The sequence below is a fragment of the Mus musculus genome, chromosome 10, assembly GCF_000001635.26.
Source record: "Mus musculus strain C57BL/6J chromosome 10, GRCm38.p6 C57BL/6J".
Taxonomy (NCBI): Eukaryota; Metazoa; Chordata; class Mammalia; order Rodentia; family Muridae; genus Mus; species Mus musculus.
Genome location: NC_000076.6, coordinates 59,403,099 through 59,422,355, shown reverse-complemented (window position 1 = coordinate 59,422,355; position 19,257 = coordinate 59,403,099). Strand labels below are relative to the sequence as shown.

The 19,257-nt window shown below is 46.2% G+C and overlaps 1 protein-coding gene across 3 annotated transcripts; it reads right to left on the bottom strand.

The window, feature by feature from the left end:
* Positions 1-379: 379 nt before the first annotated feature.
* On the bottom strand, positions 380-18,936 carry Pla2g12b (phospholipase A2, group XIIB). 3 transcript variants are annotated; one of them, XM_006514062.4, is made up of 4 exons: positions 18,375-18,936; positions 11,291-11,379; positions 5,843-6,008; positions 380-984 (listed from the first exon to the last, which is right to left on the bottom strand). In XM_006514062.4, the coding sequence occupies exons 1-4, from the start codon at positions 18,733-18,735 to the stop codon at positions 884-886; spliced, it is 717 nt and encodes a 238-aa protein (XP_006514125.1). In that variant the 5' UTR covers positions 18,736-18,936; the 3' UTR covers positions 380-883. The 3 variants fall into 3 exon arrangements, with proteins under 3 accessions (XP_006514125.1, XP_006514124.1, NP_076019.2); XM_006514061.2 differs by having other exon boundaries at positions 380-890; positions 18,375-18,931; NM_023530.2 differs by having other exon boundaries at positions 380-893; positions 18,375-18,671.
* Positions 18,937-19,257: the final 321 nt, after the last annotated feature.

The following is a 19,257-nucleotide window of genomic DNA, read 5'->3' as shown; positions in this document are numbered from 1 at the left end:
GGCACCGCCCACAGAGTCTTGACTGGCCTTGTTTAATGGATCCACAGGTATTCCTAATACACAAGTCTATGCTGAGAGCCACAATTGAGGGGATGGCCTGTCACTCCCTGTCACTCCCAAGCATACCTCCTACCCCTAACCAGACGCATCTCAGATCTGCAAATGACTCTCACAGAGCTTGAAGTCTGAGCGGACCCATGGGGACAGGCCGCTGGAGGGAGAAATGGAAGCGCAGGGGCCCCAATTCCATCTGACCTTCATCAACTAGCCTCTGCTCCCCAGTGAGGAATCTCATGGGCAGAACTTACTTACCGGCCTGCATTCTGCTCTCATTAAGTGAGATAGAACTATAGGTGAGAATGGAATTCATTCATCTCTCTTACAGTTTTCTAAAAAGTGTGCTTTATTAAATGTGAGGTGTCAACTGGCAACTGAAACATGGGCCAATGAAAAGTCATTATGTCCCAAATGTTTGGGCTCCCCCAGATTTCGCTTATGACTGTCATGACCAGATCTAGGAATAGCAAGATCTACTTGTAGCGGTCCTTCAGCGAAGAACTGAATTTCCAGGCACGTGGTTCTCGGCTGGGGAGAGCGGTCTTCAGACTCTGCGTGTCTTTTTCTTAACTTTCCTCAAAGGACAAGGCCTGCTGCCTCCCTTTTCCAGCTCGTGATTTCCGAAGGGTTTGAAGAAAGGACGGCTCTCTTGTCACACAGCTGTCTCTGAAACAGCCCCGACGTGCCTCAAAGCCTGGAAGAGCCACCTTCTCTTCATAGCTCTTCTTTCTCCTCCTCTGCACAGATGCAGGCTGCCCGCTGACTGTTCATAAAGGGTCGGCAGCCCAAGGTCCACACGGTGTTGAACACGGTATCAGCCAGAGAATCACAGGCTGCTTGAGAAAGATGAATAGAAACGTAAAGACCCAGCACAGACCACCCCAGGAGCGGGTGAGGCAGGGTATTTCCAGGGTGATGAGCAGAGGGCTGGCAGAGACAGGGAGCATAGAGTTAAAAGAACAGCATACCTTCAAGTGAGGCACTTTCAGAGAAGCTCCCCACCCCCCAGTCCAATAAAGCAGATACACTTGCTGGCATCTCAGTTTTGTGGCACCTCCAGGAGAAAGTCATTAGAAATCCCACGCTATCGTGATTTCAGAATACTCGTTTAGACTATACTGCCATGTTTCTCTGATCAACCATGGGGTGCACAGTTATTTACTGATGAAAGGGAGATGTGTATGAGAGATAAGCAGGGCACCAGAGATTAAACAAACAAAACACATCATCCCAACTCAAGGACCTCCTAGTTTGGACCAAGAGATGGAGCGAACAAATGGGACAATTGCTAATTATACTACACCATGGTGACAGGAACCACAAGGTGGCTGGGAGGGAACTCACGGAAAGGTTCCTGTCCCTTGGGTGAAGGGACTCTGAGGGAAGATGAGGCAGGGAAAGACTTTGGTTCACTTGTATAACAGATACCATGGACACGCCAGAACGTCTAAACAACCTGGAGGAAATATAAGTTCTCCACTGAACTGACTCAATGAAATCAAAAATGAAAACAGATGACTAGTCACTAAAAAGTGCATCCCCAAAAAGATCCATTGCCGTATGGCTTCAAGAAATATTTGCTATTCATAGCAATCCCTTCTAAATGCTTCCAAAACCTAGGACTATATCTATCCCGTTGTATGTGGTCAGTAGTGTTCTGATAATAAAATCAGACAGAGAAACCAGAGAGACAGAAAGCCACTGATAGATATCTCTCGTGACTAAATGCAACATCTTCAGCAGATGCTAGTCAATTAGACTCCTACCCATGATCAAGTAGGGCTTATCCTAAGAATTCAAGCTGGTTTAACACACTGAGCTCAGTATAGCATATCCCCTACCAATAGAATAAAAGTCACACGCCACATACAGCAGACATTTCCGTGATAGAAACACTCAACAACACAGGAGGAGGACTTCCACACCTGACACGGAGCACCTAGGAAGACTCAGGGCCAGTACTCATGCTCAGAGCTAAGCTGACACCTCTTCCCTACAGGACAGGAAGAAGATATACAAGGATATGTAGTCACAACACTTCCATTGCATGGGTATTTAAGGTTCTAGCCAGGAAAGTCAAGCAAAACGAAGGCATTCAGATCCCAGTGGAAAGAACGTGCTGATGGCATCGTGTGAAAGACTAAGCTATGCACTGAAAACTAATACATGAGTTCAGCCAGATGGAAGAATAAACCAATAGGCAGAAATCAATCATCTCTCTACACAGTATCAATAAGTCACCTGCCAAGCCAATTAAAATGGTAGGAGGAAGGAATCGATGGGTGACAGCACTTGCTGCACCAGCCTGAGGCATCCTGAGTTTGATCCCAGGAGCCCATATACAAAAGCTGGAGTTAGGGGCTGGAGAGATGGCTCAGCTGCTTCAAGGCTAGGCTCACAATCAGAAGTATACAAAAGCTGGAGCCAGGAGTGGTGGCTCACACCTTTGACCCCAGCGCTGGAGCCAGAGCCAGGAGGATCCTTGAGTCTGAGGCCAGCCTAGAATACGTAGTGAGTCCCAGACCAGCCAAGGCTATTCAGTGAGATGCTGTCTCTAGTAAACAAGAGCAAAAGCAGAAGCTGGACCCAGTGGCTTCATGGTGTTATCTCAGCATCTCTATAAGGAGATGAGAGGCGGGGCCAGGAGGATCGCTGGGGAGATCAACACTAGAGAGTTGTCCCTTGACCTCCACATAAACACACTTGCAAAAAATGAAGCAAAATTTAAAAAAGAAAATAGTTCCATTTACTATAATATTATAAAGGAAAAAACTAAAACAAACAAACAAACAAACAACAAGCCAAAACCCTGCAAGGCCTATGCTACAACAATGATAGCACATGGGATCTGGGAGAGGGGATGAATAGAGATACAAACAAAAAGAAAGACATTCGTGTGCTTGGACTGGGAAACATAATTTTGCTAGAATTTATTCACAGATTCATCCACAGCTCTGAGAACGACAGCTGTCATTTAATGCAGAAATTAAGAAGCCGATCTTAAAATTCCATAAAAATGGCAGGAATCTGGAGTGTCCAGAGAGATCTTCACAAAGAACAAGACTCAAGGGCACATCTCAGCTTGCAGATCCACTGCAGTGCTCTGGTGGTAGGGACCCAGGGTGCTGGTGCAGGCCAGTGCGACAGAATAGGGTCAAAAGTCAGAGACACTGCTTATACTTTACAGCTTAATGTGAGAATGGTTCTTCCAACATCAGGGTTAAATCATTGGATATCCACACAAAGAGGTTGGGCCCATCCTTACCATGTGTAAATAATTCCCAAGATGGACCATAAACCTAAACCAAGAGCTAGGATCACAAAGTCTTAGAAGGAAAGATGAGTAGATACAGTAGGGTTTGGGCTGGTTAAGCCTTTACTACACATAGCAGCAAAAAAAAAAAAAATACCATTGATGAGAAAAAGCAGATTTCACTTCATCAAAATTTAAGCTTTCTGGGTCTCAAAAAAATAATACTCAGTAGAAGCTGCTGTGGGTCCACCAGTAACCCAGACCAGAGTCTGAGGCAGGAGGATCTGGAAGTTTGTCATCATTCTGGGCTACACAGAGACCCTATCTCAAAGGGTAAGGGTTTGTGTGTGTGTGTGTGTGTGTGTGTGTGTGTGTGTGTGTATGTGTGTGTATACTTGTAAATCATAAGTTTGATGAGGGATTAGAAAGGTTCTCCTGACTCAGTGACTAAAAGAAAAATTTAAAAAGGGACAATAAACCTGGATAGATACTTTATATGTCCAACATCATCAGTTATCAGGGGGATACTTAGGGTCTGTAACAAAAACAATAATGAATGTTGACAAGGGTGTGAAGAATCTGGGGCCTTGGGGGATATAAAATGATATGGCTGTTTAGAAAAACATTTTGTAAGATTATCAAACAGCTCAACACATGTTCCAGACAATCCAGCAATTTTTCATTTATATATGCGCACACATGCACACACACACACACACACACACACACACACACACACAAACATTGTTCCTGCAGATGGTCATCTGCCAGTGCTCATGGTAGCAGTACTAATGCCAAAGCCAACCCCAACTCCTCCTGATGGGCAGATAAAGATGGTATGGGAAGGGATACAAAGTTTCCAGCACTAAAGAGAAATAACCTTCTGATACGTTCCTCAGCATAGAGAAATGAAAGAAATTGGTCCCAGAAACCCAAGTATTTTGATTCCACTGTTATAAAAATTCCAGAAGAGGCAAATCAATAGAGGTGGAAATTAGTTTCCCAGCTGGGCTGAGCAGGGGTGGGGGTGAGGGTGGGGGTGAGGGTGGGGTGGGTGTCTGAGGGAAATGGCTATGGGGTTTCTTTGGAAGATAATGAACATGAGGCTGATTGTATAACTCTGCAGACATATTACTAGTACTTAAATGAGTTAAATAATCCATAAATTAAATCTCAAATATACTGTCTTTTTTTTTTTTTTTTTTTTTTTTTTTTTTTTTTTTTTTTTTTTTGGTTTTGGTTTTTCAAGACAGGGTTTCTCTGTGTAGCCTTGGCTGTCCTGGAAATCGCTCTGTAGACCAGGCTGGCCTTGAACTCAGATTCACCTGCCTCTGCCTCCCAAGTGCTGGGATTAACGGCGTGCGCCACCACTGCTCAGCCTCAAATATACTGTCTTAGTGCCACCAGTGCATTCTCAGAATGTTCTTCACAGAGGGAACTTTAGGGTGGAAAGCCCGGGCCTTCAACCCAGATAGATTTCAGTGTGGGAGTCCAGAGGGAGATCAGGATGGCTGAAATGGTGCTAAGGAGCTGGCCTAGGGCTGACTTAGACAGAGCTGTGCATGCAGAGCTCTGGGACTTGTATCTAGTCTCTAGAGAAGACAAACTACTCAGTTGCTTCAACTGCAGGTGAAGGCCATCAGATATAGGTAATGTTAAAATAGAGCTGGTCCCAGTGGATGGCCCCTCAGTTGGTGGAACATAAAATCAGAATGTTGTAATAACCTGGCCAGTAAGAGAGCAATGAGATATTTAGGAAGAAAAAAAAATCAATAGGACATTGGCCTAGAACCATTCCTTGACCCAAGCCTACATCAATGACATCTCTTTCTACCCTTTGTGGCCACAGGTTAGAGAAGATCTTGCTTTTACAAGGCCCAGTTAATGTTTTATATCCTTCACACATTCACACAAAGACTATTTTCTAGACACTGTTCTATGAACCACATCCAAGACTGTCCCCACAGTTGCTATCTCTGTGGCTCAGAGGAGCCGGAGTCTCAACCTTTCCCATCTGGAAACTTTGAACATTAACACCAGGTTATCATGTCTGGCTTCCGACAAAGAGTGATGAAAACTTTTGAACAGTCAATTAAGAAAAAAGAAAGAACCAAGCCAGAGCTGGAAGCCGAGGGGTTGGGCAGTGCTTCCAAACAGCTATCTGGAGGAACACAGAGAGCTGTGCACACAGAAGAGAATTTCTAAAGTTCCTGCCCAAGCTAAGTGCAAACTATGAAAACAGAGTGTTAGCCAAACCACATGGTCCTATATAGAAGGACTACTGAGTGGAAAAATGTTAAGCAGGGGCATGGAATCTTTCTCTCCAGTCTTAAAAGGCAGGTTTTTTTATTCTCCGGGAAGCATTGCTACAGCCTTTTCCAGCAGGGTGGGTCCCAGCAGCTCATGGGTAGCAAAGATCTTCCATGAAGAGTGCCTAGTCTCTCCCTCCACCTTTCCTGCAAGCCCCAACCCTCTCTCCATTCAAGGGGACCCTGGCTCCCTGTCACCAGGAAGTGTCCTTAAGAGACTTACCTTCCACGTTGGAGACAAAGCCCAGGCTCCGCTTGAGGTCGGAGCAGATTGAGTGGAGGCACCATCGGAATTTTGCGTCACAGCGGTATTTGTTGGCACCGCAGGTGTCGTAGCAGACGTCCAGCTGGTTGCAACACTTGGTCATTGCTGGGATGCCCAGGTCCATCTGGGAAAATGAAGCAGGAGAGTGTGCCACGTAAGAGCGGGGACCTGAGGCCACCCTGCCCACCTCATTGTGAACTAGTGTGTACCACGTACTAGAACAGTTCGGAGACGCCAAGGACTCGGGAGAAGCTGCTCCAAGTCACAGGATGCTGATTTTAATGTTGTTATTAGCTTCTTAAGTGACGCTAGCCTACTTTTCCATCTTTCCTTTTGTGATATTAGTTATTTTCAAATCCACAGCCATGTATGGTGATACAAAACAGAGATTAGCGGGACAGTCCAGAGGGCAGAGCACCAGGAGATTTAAACTTGGCTAAAACTTAACATTGGTCTGAGAGTCTGTTGAAGTAAAAGATTGAAAGTGGCTCGGTTAGGAGAGGGCTTGCCTAGTGTGTGTGAGGTTTTATCCCTAGAACTGCAAAGACCAGGCCTGGCAGCACACGCCTGCATCCCAGGCAGAGGCAGGACAGCCAGAAGGTAAAGGCCATCCTTGACTACATTTCAAGCTTGAGACCAGCCTGGACTACACGAAACTGCCTTTACAGGAGGAGGAGGACTGGGAAGAGGGAGAGGAGGAGGGACAAGGAGGAGGAGGAAGATGAAATAAAATAAAAGTAGATCAGAGCACTAAAAGAGAATGATCAGATTAACAAGTCAATTTATTTAATGTGTCAAAGATTTTAGCAGGAAATGTATGCACATATATATGCGTGCGAGCACGTATGTACATGGAAGAAGCTTTGTGGGCCTTAGAATCTGGCTCACTGGCTATACCTGAGGCACCAAATTTGAGCCTTGGCATCACAAAATGAAACTTATTTGCCAAATTGATAAATAGCTTTTTTTGTTGTTTGTTTTTTGTTTTTCGAGACAGGGTTTCTGTGTGTAGCCTTGGCTCTCCTGGAACTCACTCTGTAGACCAGGCTGGCCTCAAACTCAGAAATCCGCCTGCCTCTGCCTCCCGAGTGCTGGGATTAAAGGCGTGCGCCACCACTGCCCAGCTCGATAAATAGCTTTGCCTTCCAAGTTAGAGTTAACACATAATCCAGAGCAAGACAACTATGGTTTTAAAAGCCAAAAACATGGATAGATGCACACTCAGTAGTGCACTCAGTGGTACATTAGTGCATTCAGTGGTGCATGAGTGCACTCAATGATGCATGGGTGCATTCAGTGCTGCATGAGTGCCCTCAGTGCTGCATTAGTGCCCTCAGTGCTGCATGAGTGCACTCAATGGGGCATGAGATCACAGAGCAGGTGAGGTTAGTACTAGGGAGGGCATCTTAGATGTCTTTACAGTTTCCTGATAACATGGGCTTGATTTCTTGCTTATTGTTTTTCCAGACAGGTTCTTATATAGCTCAGGCTAGCCTCAAACTCATTATGGCCTTGAATGAATCCTCGTGCCTCCACACCTGGCTTTGGAGGCTGGGATGTGGATGAGAGATGGAGCAAATCTGCTTTCAGGGTGTGTGTGAGGAGTGCGCCATCAGTGGTGGTAGAGCCCCTTCTCAATAGTGCTTCCCAGGTGCGCTCTCTCTCTCTCTCTCTCTCTCTCTCTCACCCTCTCTCTGGTGTTTCGAGACAGGGTTTCTCTGTGTAGCCCTGGCTGTCCTGGATCTCACTTTGTAGACCAGGCTGGCCTTGAACTCAGAAATCCGCCTGCCTCTGCCTCCCAAGTGCTGGGAATAAAGATGTGCGCCACCATGCCCGGCTCAGGGTTCTCTTATTAACCCAAGGTCATCAGATGCAGAATAAGGACTTTCACAATTTAAAATGTCCTCTTAAGCAACACAAAACAACACAACAACAACAACAACATTCTATTAAAGACATCCCAGCTCATTCAATGCAGCACAGGCTGGGTACTGTAAGTCTTCATAGGCTGTGGTTGTCTAATGCCTAAGGAAAAGGACTTTGCTTGGCCTCAGCCCCCAAACTAAAATTATACCATGACAAAGCAACTGTCCATTACCAAAGTGGAGTGGTGGTCACTACCAAAACACTGCGTGGAAAGAGGCAAGACATTCAGTTTCACATACTTAAGAAAACATGTTCAGCCAATAGCAGTCAAGCTTCTTCTAGCCAATCAGTGTGTGAATGCGTATTTCTGACAGATGCATGGAAATTGCCTAAAGGATGGAGACTCTTCCTGCAGTTGGTGCAGAATTAAATTGTAATTAATAAGCTAGCAGCAGGTCAGATAGAACAAGGGTCCTAGAGCTGCTTAGAAGACTACTGCCCAGTGAAATTCTTAAATCAGCTAAAATTGGAGGTGTAACTATGTATTAAAATATAATCCTGGGGCCTGGGGAGGTAGGTGGCTCAGAGGCTAGGAACACCGACTGCTCTGCCAGAGGACCTGAGTCTGATTTCCTGGCATCAACATCGATATGATGTCTCACAATCTATGATGCCATCCCGGGATCTGATGCCCTCTTCAGGCCTCCAGAAGTACTGCAGGCATGAAGTGCACAGACACACCTGACAGCAAAAACATACACACAAAACCATCCAAACACATAAAATAAAATTTAAAAGAAAAAATGTATTTTAAAAAAAAAACCAAACTTCCAGGTTGGACAGATGGCTCAGCGGTTAAGAGCACTGACTGCTCTTCCAGAGGTCCTGAGTTTAATTCCCAGCAACCACATGGTGGCTCACAACCATCTGTAATGGGATCTGATGCCCTCTTCTGGTGTGTCTGAAGATAGCTACAGTGTACTCATATATAAAAATAAATAATTCTTTTTTAAAAAAAACCCTTCAAAAAAGACACTATTCTGGGCCTGAGATGGTTATTAGTGACACACTTGCTGTGCAACCATTAAGACCTGACAGTTAACTCTCTGAGTCCATAACAAGGTTGGCTGTGTGCAGCCCATCCAGGGATGACAGGAACAAGAGGATTGTGAGCCAGGCAGTCTAGCTAAATTGGTAAGCTCTAGGTAAGAAATAAGAAGGAAGTGGCTCAGTTGGTAAAGTGCCAGCTGTATAAGTCAGAGAACCCGAGTCCTGGTCCCCACTACACACATAAAAGCCAGGACCGGTAGCTTGTCTATCAACCCCCAGTGCAGGGGGAAGCCTGAGACATATGGATTCCCTAAAGCTGATTGGCCAGCTGGCCTAGCCAAGTGATGAGCCTCAGGTACAATGAGAGACCCCCACCACACACACACACACACACACACACACACACACACACACACACACACACACACCTCAAAATCAACAACGAATAAAGAAAGAAGAAAGAAAGGAAGAAAGAAACAAAGAGAGAAGAAAAGAAAGAATCAAACAAACAAAGAAAGAAAGGAACAAAGGAACAGGCAGAGGGTAGGCAAGATGTTTCATGTCCTAAAAGTGCAAGGCACCAAGCCTGAAGACTGGAGTTCAGCCCCCCAGGACACCAGGACCCACACAGTGGAAGCAGACAGCTCCTGCAAGTTGCCTCTGACCTCCACATGCACCGTGGCATACATGGCCCCACACTCAAAACAAATAAATATATAATTTAAAAAGTTTAAAAGTGGAGAGTGAATGAGAAAAATATCCAGCATTGAACCCTAGACTGCACACACTCCTCACATGCGTGTGCACGAGCATGCACAAATACACACACTCACATGGGAAAACGTAAGGTGGAGAGCAAATGAGGAAGATATCTAGTGTCGCCCTCTGTCTTCCTGAATGCATGTGTGCTCATAGACACACACACACACACACACACACACACACACACACACACACACACGACACAACTCAATATTATAGCTGATGTCCCTCCAGCTACATTTTATATCAAATCTCTCTTCTATAGTGCAGGTCAAAAGCATGATGTGTGTGTGTGTGTGTTTTTATGTGCATGTGTGTATGTATTCATGCACGCTCAGGTGTGCTTGTGGGGTGTGTGTGTGTGTGTGTGTGCTTGTGTGTGTGTGTGTTCATGCATGCTCAGGTGTGCTTATGTGTATGTGCGTTCATGAATGCTCAGGTGGGCTTGTGTGTGTGTGTGTGTGTTCATGCATGCTCAGGTGTGCATGTGTGTGCTTGTATGAGTATGTGCACCCATGGGAGCCTATGAGTGGAGGCCAGAGGTCAACCTCAGCTATTATTTCCCAGAGGCCAATTCTCTTGCTTTTTTGAGTCAGGGTGCATCTTTTGCCGGGAACATTCCAAATAAATTACTTTGCTGCCTCTGGCACCTGGCTGTCTTCATCCACACAGTGCTGGCATTACAAGTGTGTGCCACAATGACCAGGCTTCTTAATGTGGGGTCTGGGGAGCAAACTCAGATCCTCTTGGTTGCAAGGCAAGCACTGTGTGACTGAGCTATCACCCAACCCAACCTCCTAGTTTCTGAGACAGGGTTTCACATCGCCCAGGCTGGCCTCAACTTCACTGTGTAGTCAAAGATGACTTTGAGCTTTTGGTCCTCCTGTTTCAACCTCTGAAGTGCTGGGATTACAGGCATGTGCCACTACACCTAGTTTACGGGATGCTACTTAGAGCTTTGTGCATGCAAGGCAAGCACTCTACATACCCCAGATGGGTCCGAGAAATCTACCAGGAGATCAAATCACAGCCTGCTTCCAGGAGAGGCTAACAGTTTGAGAAGGGGTTGGTGATGTGCTAATGAAGCTCAGAAAGCAGCAAGTGGGTCAAACTGCAAACATTTTTTTTTCAGATTTATTTTTTTTTATGGATATGACTCTATCAACTTGCTCTCCAGAAGAGGACATCAGATCCCATTACAGATGGTTGTGAGCCACCATGTGGTTGTTAAAAATTGAACTCAGGACCTCTGACAGAGCAGCCAGTGCTCTTAACCACTGAGCCATCTCTCCAGCCCAAACTGCAAATGTTGTTGATATGACCCTTTGAACACAAAGCTATTGCTTGCAGAAGTCAGCCAGCATAGCAATCCCTTCTTTCTGGCCAGTACCAGCCACTCTAGTCCCTCACTGGAATGAATTACTAGTTTAAGTAAATCACCATCATCCTTTATGTCTTTATGATGTGTCCTGATGCCATAAATCTTGGTTGATGCTTACAATGGTGACTTTGAAGTTCACAGATACCGGGAACTCAGCAGTCTTTGAGAAAATGAACTCAAATATCTTCCCTGAAAATTCTCTCCCTTCCCCCATTCTAGCTTAAAATTCCAAATCCCACTGTTCCAGTAGATTCCATAAATGATCGCTTCTGTCAGTGATTATCATTGGATTGCTCTTATTTACTTAAAAACACATCAATGAAGAAGGCAATATTAGTGATACATACACTTCCTGGTACCTTGATACCCAGGAAATAGGAACTGCAACCATTGGGCTCCTGGGCTTTGTAACCAGGTCTGGGCATCGGCGCCTTTCCTGGCAGGAAGAAGGAGAAAAGTGGAAGAAATATTTAGAAGTCAAACATTTGACACTTATTCATCAAATAAATATTTCCATAAAGTATATTCTATTTTTCATTTAAATGTCACTGTCTCCCATAAGATAGTCCCATTGAATAGGTAGTGAGGAGGAGGTCACAAAGGAATTCTCTTTACTATTTTACAAATTGAATATCTCCTCCAGACAGAGTGGGGCCACCCCTTGCCCCCCAATACAGCACAGCGCACTGGAGGTCACACATCGACTGCATCAGAATGGTAGCTGCACCACTCAAAGAGGTTAACTTTGCTCTGGAGGAAGCGTAGGGCGTCTCCGCAGGTGACCACCCAACAGAGCCAGTGCCTGGTGGTCAGGAATTCCGTGGAAACAGTTTCGGTGCTCTGACTTGTTCACGGGCTTCAGAGATCTTGCAAATGTGTCAAAGAAGCTGGTTCCATTGTATAATGGGAAGTCATACACAACCTTGACCTGCCTGCTCCCTGCCCTGGTCTCTGCTTCCTGCTGTGACGGAATGTGAGAAGCCCCAGCCACAACCATGAGCTCTACCATACCCTCCTTGCCATCTCACGCACAGGGGCACAGGGACGTGCATGCTTGAAGGCGGGGGTGGTGGTTAGAGAGAGAGCGCGCTCCTACCTGCTGACACCCTCTGAGACCATCAGACAAGATAAATCTTCTTTAATTTGCTTTAAATCTCTCCTCTGAGGTGTTTATGGAAGAGATGAAATGCGCAGTACACCGGGAGTAGAATTTCTGGGTCACGTGATGACCCCGTGGTTAAGGTCATGGCCTTTTTGAGGGCGCCTGGGCACTGTTTTCCCTAACAGCTGCACCATCCTTTAGTATCAGCATCCTTCACAATCCTTGCTTCCAACCCCTGCACATCCTTGTCCTTAACTAGAAGGGGGCATCTCTCCTTCTCCTGCTTCCCGGACCGGAGCACGTGGGTGCCAGTCATTTCTGTAGTCGCTGTATACACACTTTCCTTGACTCACTGTTTAGCTTCTTTCATCTTGGACTTGATTTCCTTTCTGTCCTCCATATATCTTCATACATATTAATCTCCCTTTCATAGTTTACATTTTTTCTTTCACGTGACTTTGGGCACGCCTCATCTAATCTATTTTCTGGCTCTAATTTAAAATACTGAATTACATTGTTCTGCTTATTAATTTTCTTTAGGTCAACTAATAGGTTCAATTAACTCACTGAAGTTTTTCTTTTGATTACTGCATTTTTCATTTGAATTCTATTGATTTCTTCCTTCAGATTTGCATGTTCACTTTTCACTGGGTTTTGCCTGTACAACTTTGTTTTCTTTTTATTTGATATGATTTCTAGTCCTTAGGTGCACTGATTCTCAGGGTGTTTGGTTTAGTTTAGACTTTTGGTTTTTATTTTTTGTGCCAGGGTCTCTGAAGGTTTCCATTATCATCTCATCATGTGTGTGTGTGTGAGAGTGAGTGTATGTGAGCATGTGTGTGGATATGAATGAGTATATGTGAGTGTGTGTAAGTATTGTGAGTGTGTGTGTGTATGTGTGTTTGAGAGAGAGACAGACAGACAGACAGAACTGGGGAACAGTCTGACAAGAGTTGAGTCACACATGGACAAACAATGGAGCCATGTGGTTTAATTCAATGTTGTCTCCTGGAAATAAAACGAGGGGACTTTTATCTCTTCTCCAGATTGCTCGTCTATAAGCGTAAATAAAACTAATGTCTGAATTCACAGGCAATGCTTTTTTATAGTTTCTTTTTAAATTGCCTTTTATTATTTTGTGTGTATGGGTGCTTTGCCTGCACGTGGGTCTATGTACCGAATGCATGCCTGGTGTCCTTGGAGACAAGAAGAGAGTATCAGATCCTCTAGAACTGGAGTTACACGTGATTGTGAACTGCTGGGAATTGAACTCAGGACCTCTGGAAGAGCAGCCTGTGCTCTTAGCCACTGGGCAATCCCTCCAGCTCCTCCCCACCCCCACCCCCACCCCCAAAGCATCATTTTAGTGACTGCAGGAGGTGATTGCTGCATACTTTGGTGGCTTCCCAAATTACCCTTGGTCTTTTGCACTTAAGAAACCACAGATGAGAAACTTCTAAAGTCTTGAAGGATAATGGAATGACTGGGCTGCCCTGCCCACAATGCTGGGTTATTCGCTTCAGGAAGCTGCTTGGGAGAGAGGCATGGAGTCTAAGTTTTAGTGGAGGAGACAGTTGAATTTAGGCAGAGATAACACACTCCAGCTGTTGTTTATAGTGTTGATGCTCTGAGCCTGGGCATCCCCAACGCGCTACCTTTACATGTAAATTTATTTCCTGGTGCGGTTGAGAACTTGAAACTGTTTCCTTGGCTTGCAAATGGTGACTCCCCTCGTTGCCAGACTTTTATAACTTGTAGTTGCCTGCTAACTACAAATGGGCTTCATCTATTTTAATGATCAGGGACGGGAATCAAAACAAGAATAATATTTTATGACATGTGACGATTACGTGAAATTCAAGTTTTAGCGCCCATAAAGAAGTTTTATTGGGGCACAGCCACACTCATTTATTATGTATTAGCTGTGACTGTCTCCACAGGGAAAGAAATCACAGGAGATTGCTGAAATCTTAAACCAAGGATGCTTTTCTAATCAAGATATAAAAGTCAGGGGCTGTAAAGAAAGAGACTGGCAAATCTGTGCTCCATAAAATGCAAAGCATAAACAAAGTTAACCCCATAAAACACAGACATGGAGATGGAGGTTCCGGGAAGAGTCAGCAGAGATGCCCAGCAATGCCACCTCCCGCCATGAGCCCCACCCTCTTGATCAACCTTTCTCCTCGCTCATTTTTGTTACTGTAAAGATGAAGAGAAGGGCACATCACAGTCAGGGTCTGAATGTCTCCCATGGAGGGTGAGGCTGCCCTCATCCAGCTGCTTTCCAAAAGGTACCTGTGAGGACACAGTGCACGTTTGCCTGACAACCTCCAGGGATGCCCCAGTGAGCAGTACGGTGATTTGGAGGCAGCAAGATAACATCCATCCATCAACAGCATAGGCTTTTCACACCAAACACTAAAAAGGAGTAAGTTGCTTCCTAGTTCATTGGTCCTGATCCAGTTTAAATATCAGAAGTCCCAGATCCTTGGACCCCACCCCACCCCACCCCCTGTCTGCTTCAGCAAACTGGGAAATTCTTCACCCTAGCACTGAGGCAATCTGTTGGCTCCTAAATCTGCAGGTGTTTGTTTCTTTCCACAGGCTTCTGAGAACCCAGTGAAGGCTGTAGGAAAGTCCTTTGCTGGGAAAATAGGCAAACTCACAAGGATGCGAAGTTTTTCTATGGAATTTCAGACAGATAAAAATGTCTCTTAAAAAAAATTAAAAATGACAGGGCTTGGGATGTAGCTCAGTGGGTGGAGTGCCTGATGACATGCAGCTGTGGATTTGAGCCCCGGATGTGAGTAAATTGGACATGGTGGCCTGTGTGCATCATCTCAGTACCCAGGAGGTGGAGGCAGGAGGATCAGAAGTCCAGGGTCATCCTTGGCTACAGAGAAAGTTTGGAGCTCACCTGGGTCCTATGAGGCACTGTCTCAAATTATTTTAAAAAGTGGAGGTTTGCTGCAGTGTGAAGCTTCTGAAGATAAAAAGGAGCCATGACAGACCAGAGGCAGCAGAGAGACGGAGAAGGTATTAGCACACTGTGCAGCTAAGAAAGGGCTAGCACCCAAAACACAGACAGGAGCAATAGCATAAATAAAATTCCGACTTTAGAATGGCCAAGCCATGTTTCTCGCTGGCTGTGGTGGCCCATGCTTTAATTCCAGCGCGCAGAAGGCAGAGGCAGGCAAGCAGATCTCTAAGTTTGAGGGCAGCCTGGTCTACAGAATGAGTTCCAGGGCAGCCAGGGCTACACAGAGAAACCCTGTCTCAAAAAAATTAAACCAAAACAAAAAGATGTTTCTCAAAAGAAGCCAAACAGGGGACTCAGCAACCACGTGGCAGCTCACAACTAGTTATAATTCCAGTCCCAGGGATTTCAGCACCCTCTTCTGGCTTCCATGGGCACCAGGCACCCATATGATGCCCATACATGCAAGCAAAACACCCACACACATAAAATAAAATAAAATAAAATAAAATAAAATAAAATAAAATAAATACATCCAAAAATCAATTTGAAGAAGCCCAGCAAGTGATGGGTGCACATGAAAAGGTGCATCCCTGTTTCCAGGGAAATACAAGTGGGCACCACAAGGGACGCACACCACCTTACACTTGCTAGGATGGCCAAAGGGAGCTCAGTTAAAAACTAAAATCAGAACTGCTGTATAGCCCAGCAATCCCACTCCTGGTATATATCCATTAAAACTGAGCATGTTGAAAACGCATCTACCCTGTCTTGTCTAGCATTGATGGTGACACAGAAACAACCCAAACACTTGTCAATGTGGGAGTAGATAATGTGTGTGCACCGTGGGATGCTATACCATAGGAAGGAGGAAAGCCTGTCATCCTGGAACTGGAAATCAATGCACTTGGGGGTGGTGGGGGGAGATAAATCAGAAAAACACGTACTGTATGATACAGTGTGGAACCTAAGAAAGAAGAGTCAGGTTCCTAGAAACGGAGAGCAGAAAGGCTGAGCGGAGGAGAAACTGAGAAAGAGAGATCTTGGCCAAAGGGCCCATTTTTGATGGAATGAATAAGTTTTAGTAATTTACTGTACTGATGATCATACCTATGATTTTGTGTTATATATTTCTGCTATCATTTGAACCTAAAATGCTCCATGGGGACTGGGGAGATGCCTCAGTGGGTAAATACGGATGCTTGGTGCGCAGCATCAAGACCTGAGGTCAAATCAATAGCTTCTATGTAAAAAAGCTGGGCATGATTGCTCCTGCACCTGTAACCCCAAGGCTATATGAATACAGAGACAGGGGGCCTGGAGAGATGGCTCAGTGGTTAAGAGCACTGACTGCTCTTCCAGAGGTCCTGAATTCAGTTCCCAGCAACCACTGCTGACTCACAACCATCTGTAATGGGATCTGATCTCTCTTCTGGTGTGTCTGGAGACAGCGACAGTGTGCTCACATACAGAAAATAATAAATAAATCTTAAAAAAAACAAAAAACAAACCAGAGTCAGGATGGCTGGCACTTTCTGGCTGCCAGCCTAGCTCCAAGTTCAGTGAGAGCCAGTCTCAGGGATCAGGGTAAAGTGTGATAATTTGAGACACAGATGTCCTTCTCTGGCCTCCATGTCTATGTATATTTAGACACACACACACACACACACACAGAGCTCCCCACAGGATTTTGTTTTGAATGCTAGTTTTCTGGTTGATGCTACTGTTTTTGGAAGCTGAAGAATTAATTCTAAGAGAGGGGGCCTGTGTGTCAGAAGTAGCTGTCCAGGGCCATGCCTTTGAAGGCGACACCCAGCTTAGCTCTCTCTGCTTGCCAATGTTGCCTGGTGAACCAGGCTCCACTTCTGGCTCCCACTGCCTATAGTTGCTTCTTTAGCGTCCTTCCATGATAGGCAGAGACATTCTGAAACCCCGAGCCACATAAGCCCCTTCCTTCCTTAAATCATTTCTAGCAAACGTGCAGTGAGAAAGGTAACCCAATCTCAAACCCCCCAGAGCACAGACTTTTAACACTCCCACCACGAATAAAAGGAAAGTCTGTGGGAGGCGTGGCCAATGCATCGAACCTTTCCATCATGGATGAAACCACCAGGCTTCTCCATAAGTAGCCACTATTATTTTTGTTGATTTAAAAATTTTTTTAAAAAGATTTATGTTTAGAGCATCCTTTAGGAGGAAATGGGCTGAGAGGGATCTTGAGGGTCTCACTGCGTAGCCAGGCTGACCTGTCTCAGTCTCTCCAGTAGCTGGGATCACAGTCTCAAGACACTCCTCCCATAAGCAGTTGGGGAGCTTGATGGTCCCGCCCAGTCAGAGGCTGCCCAACCAAAATTTGCTGAAATCTTTTGATGCTGTTTTACTAGAGAAGTAAGAACAAGATCGGGCTCACCATTTTACAAGAAGTCCTACTGTTGTTAGATGTTTGCTAAACCTTGGGTATATTGACAATACCTGTGTTGATTCAAATGGCAGGCATTAACTTTCCTGCCTCTTTGATGGATATTAGGTGAACTTAATGAGGTGACCCGGCCTTGTGCTTATCCATCTAACTTTGAGTAAACGTGATGCTGAGTCGCCCAGAATTTGACACTATGACATTGGGGGGGGGGGGGGGGGGACACGACACATGATACTCAGCTCCCATCTCTTCCCAGGAGGGTGAAGGGGAAGATGGCTTCAGCCTCAGCTCCTGCCCTAGCTGGCTTTCCAACTCAAGCAAGGTAGGCATGGGAGCTCACTCCAGTTCCCAGTTGTGTCTCTGGTGTTTGGCTCTCTTTGGTGGTGGCAGAGCTTGGGACCCCTGGCGGGCAGCAGGCAGGTCAGTTCAGTGATAACAGTGACTAAGGCAGGGCTGGACCCCTCCCTTGGCAGAATCTAGGCAAATCGCAGGCAGAGGCCTGCAGCAGAGAGGAGAGTCCTTCAAAGCTTTTGGGATGCGAAGGCAGTGAGTTGACCCAGGGCAGAATCTCCGGTTCCGCGTTCTCCCCTTAGGAGCATCTCTGAGACCCTGCGATTCCTCTCAAACCTCTCTGCCATCCCTTAAGGCCTTACCTGCCTCCAGTAAACTCCTAAAAGGCCTCAGCGAAAGTTCCCAGGAAGCTGAGCAGAGCCTGAGTTTCCGATAAATCACACTTTTATCAGGAGATATAGAACCCAGACTTCACTCGGGGCCCCTCACAGGATTTAGTTGCCTGCTTGCATTTCGGATGACGCTACACCTGATTTTGCTTTGCCTGGCGACCTGGCCTACCGGATGTAGGACAGATGTGACCTGCTTTGCTGCTCATGCTGTCACTCCCCACCCCCACTCCCAGAGAAGGCATCCACTCACCATATCGACACCGGTACTGACAGACTCCATTCTTCCCTCCCAGCAGCTCCATGAAGGAATCCACGTAGCTGTTGACAGACTCGAAGCTGCCCCGCAGCTGCCTCAGGCCCCAGTCAGAGTAGGACTCCTCTTCCTTGGGGCTGGGGTCACTCTGAGCCAGGTTCCCTACCAGGCCAAGCCACAGGAGGAAGAAGCCGCAGAGCAGCTTCATTTTGCACGCACAAGTAGACCCTCGCGGCTGCTCTCGTCCCCAACCCCAGCCAGGGTCCCAGGAAGCCCTGGGGACATACACAGCCCTGTGTCCGGGCTTATCGGTACAGTCAGTCTGTGTTCCCCAGAGGTGGACTTTAAACACAGCCATGGAGGCTGGGAGCCGATCCGAGCGATTAGAGAGGACAAAGGTGAAACCGTGGGAGGGGCTGTATGAGGATGGCCCAAGAGGGGACTTCCCAGTGGACCCCGAAGCGCTGGGGGGATGACTGCTCACTCTGTGAGGCTGGACGGGAGCCCCAGGATTCTCCAGCACACTTGAGCACCTCAGGTTTCTCTACTGCAGAGCTCTTCCCAAGATCTCAGCCACACCCCTGAACTACTTCCTCCTCTATACCTGTCCTGGGGAGGCCCATGAGGGTGTGTGCGAGACTCTGGTAGCCCTACTGGGGTCATCTTCACCACAGGTGAATCTAATAACAGATTATCAGGGGCTAAAATCCAAGTGTGCCTTGGTGAAAGTTCAGGTTTCGAGCCCAGTTTCTGCCTTGGTCCCTCCGTGTCTCTAGCTCAAATCCTTCCATCTGGCAAAGGTCCTGCTATCCTCCCAGGGAATACCTTTCCGAGAATCTGCAGGGCATGTGTTTATACTCAGTGCTGTATCCTGGGATCC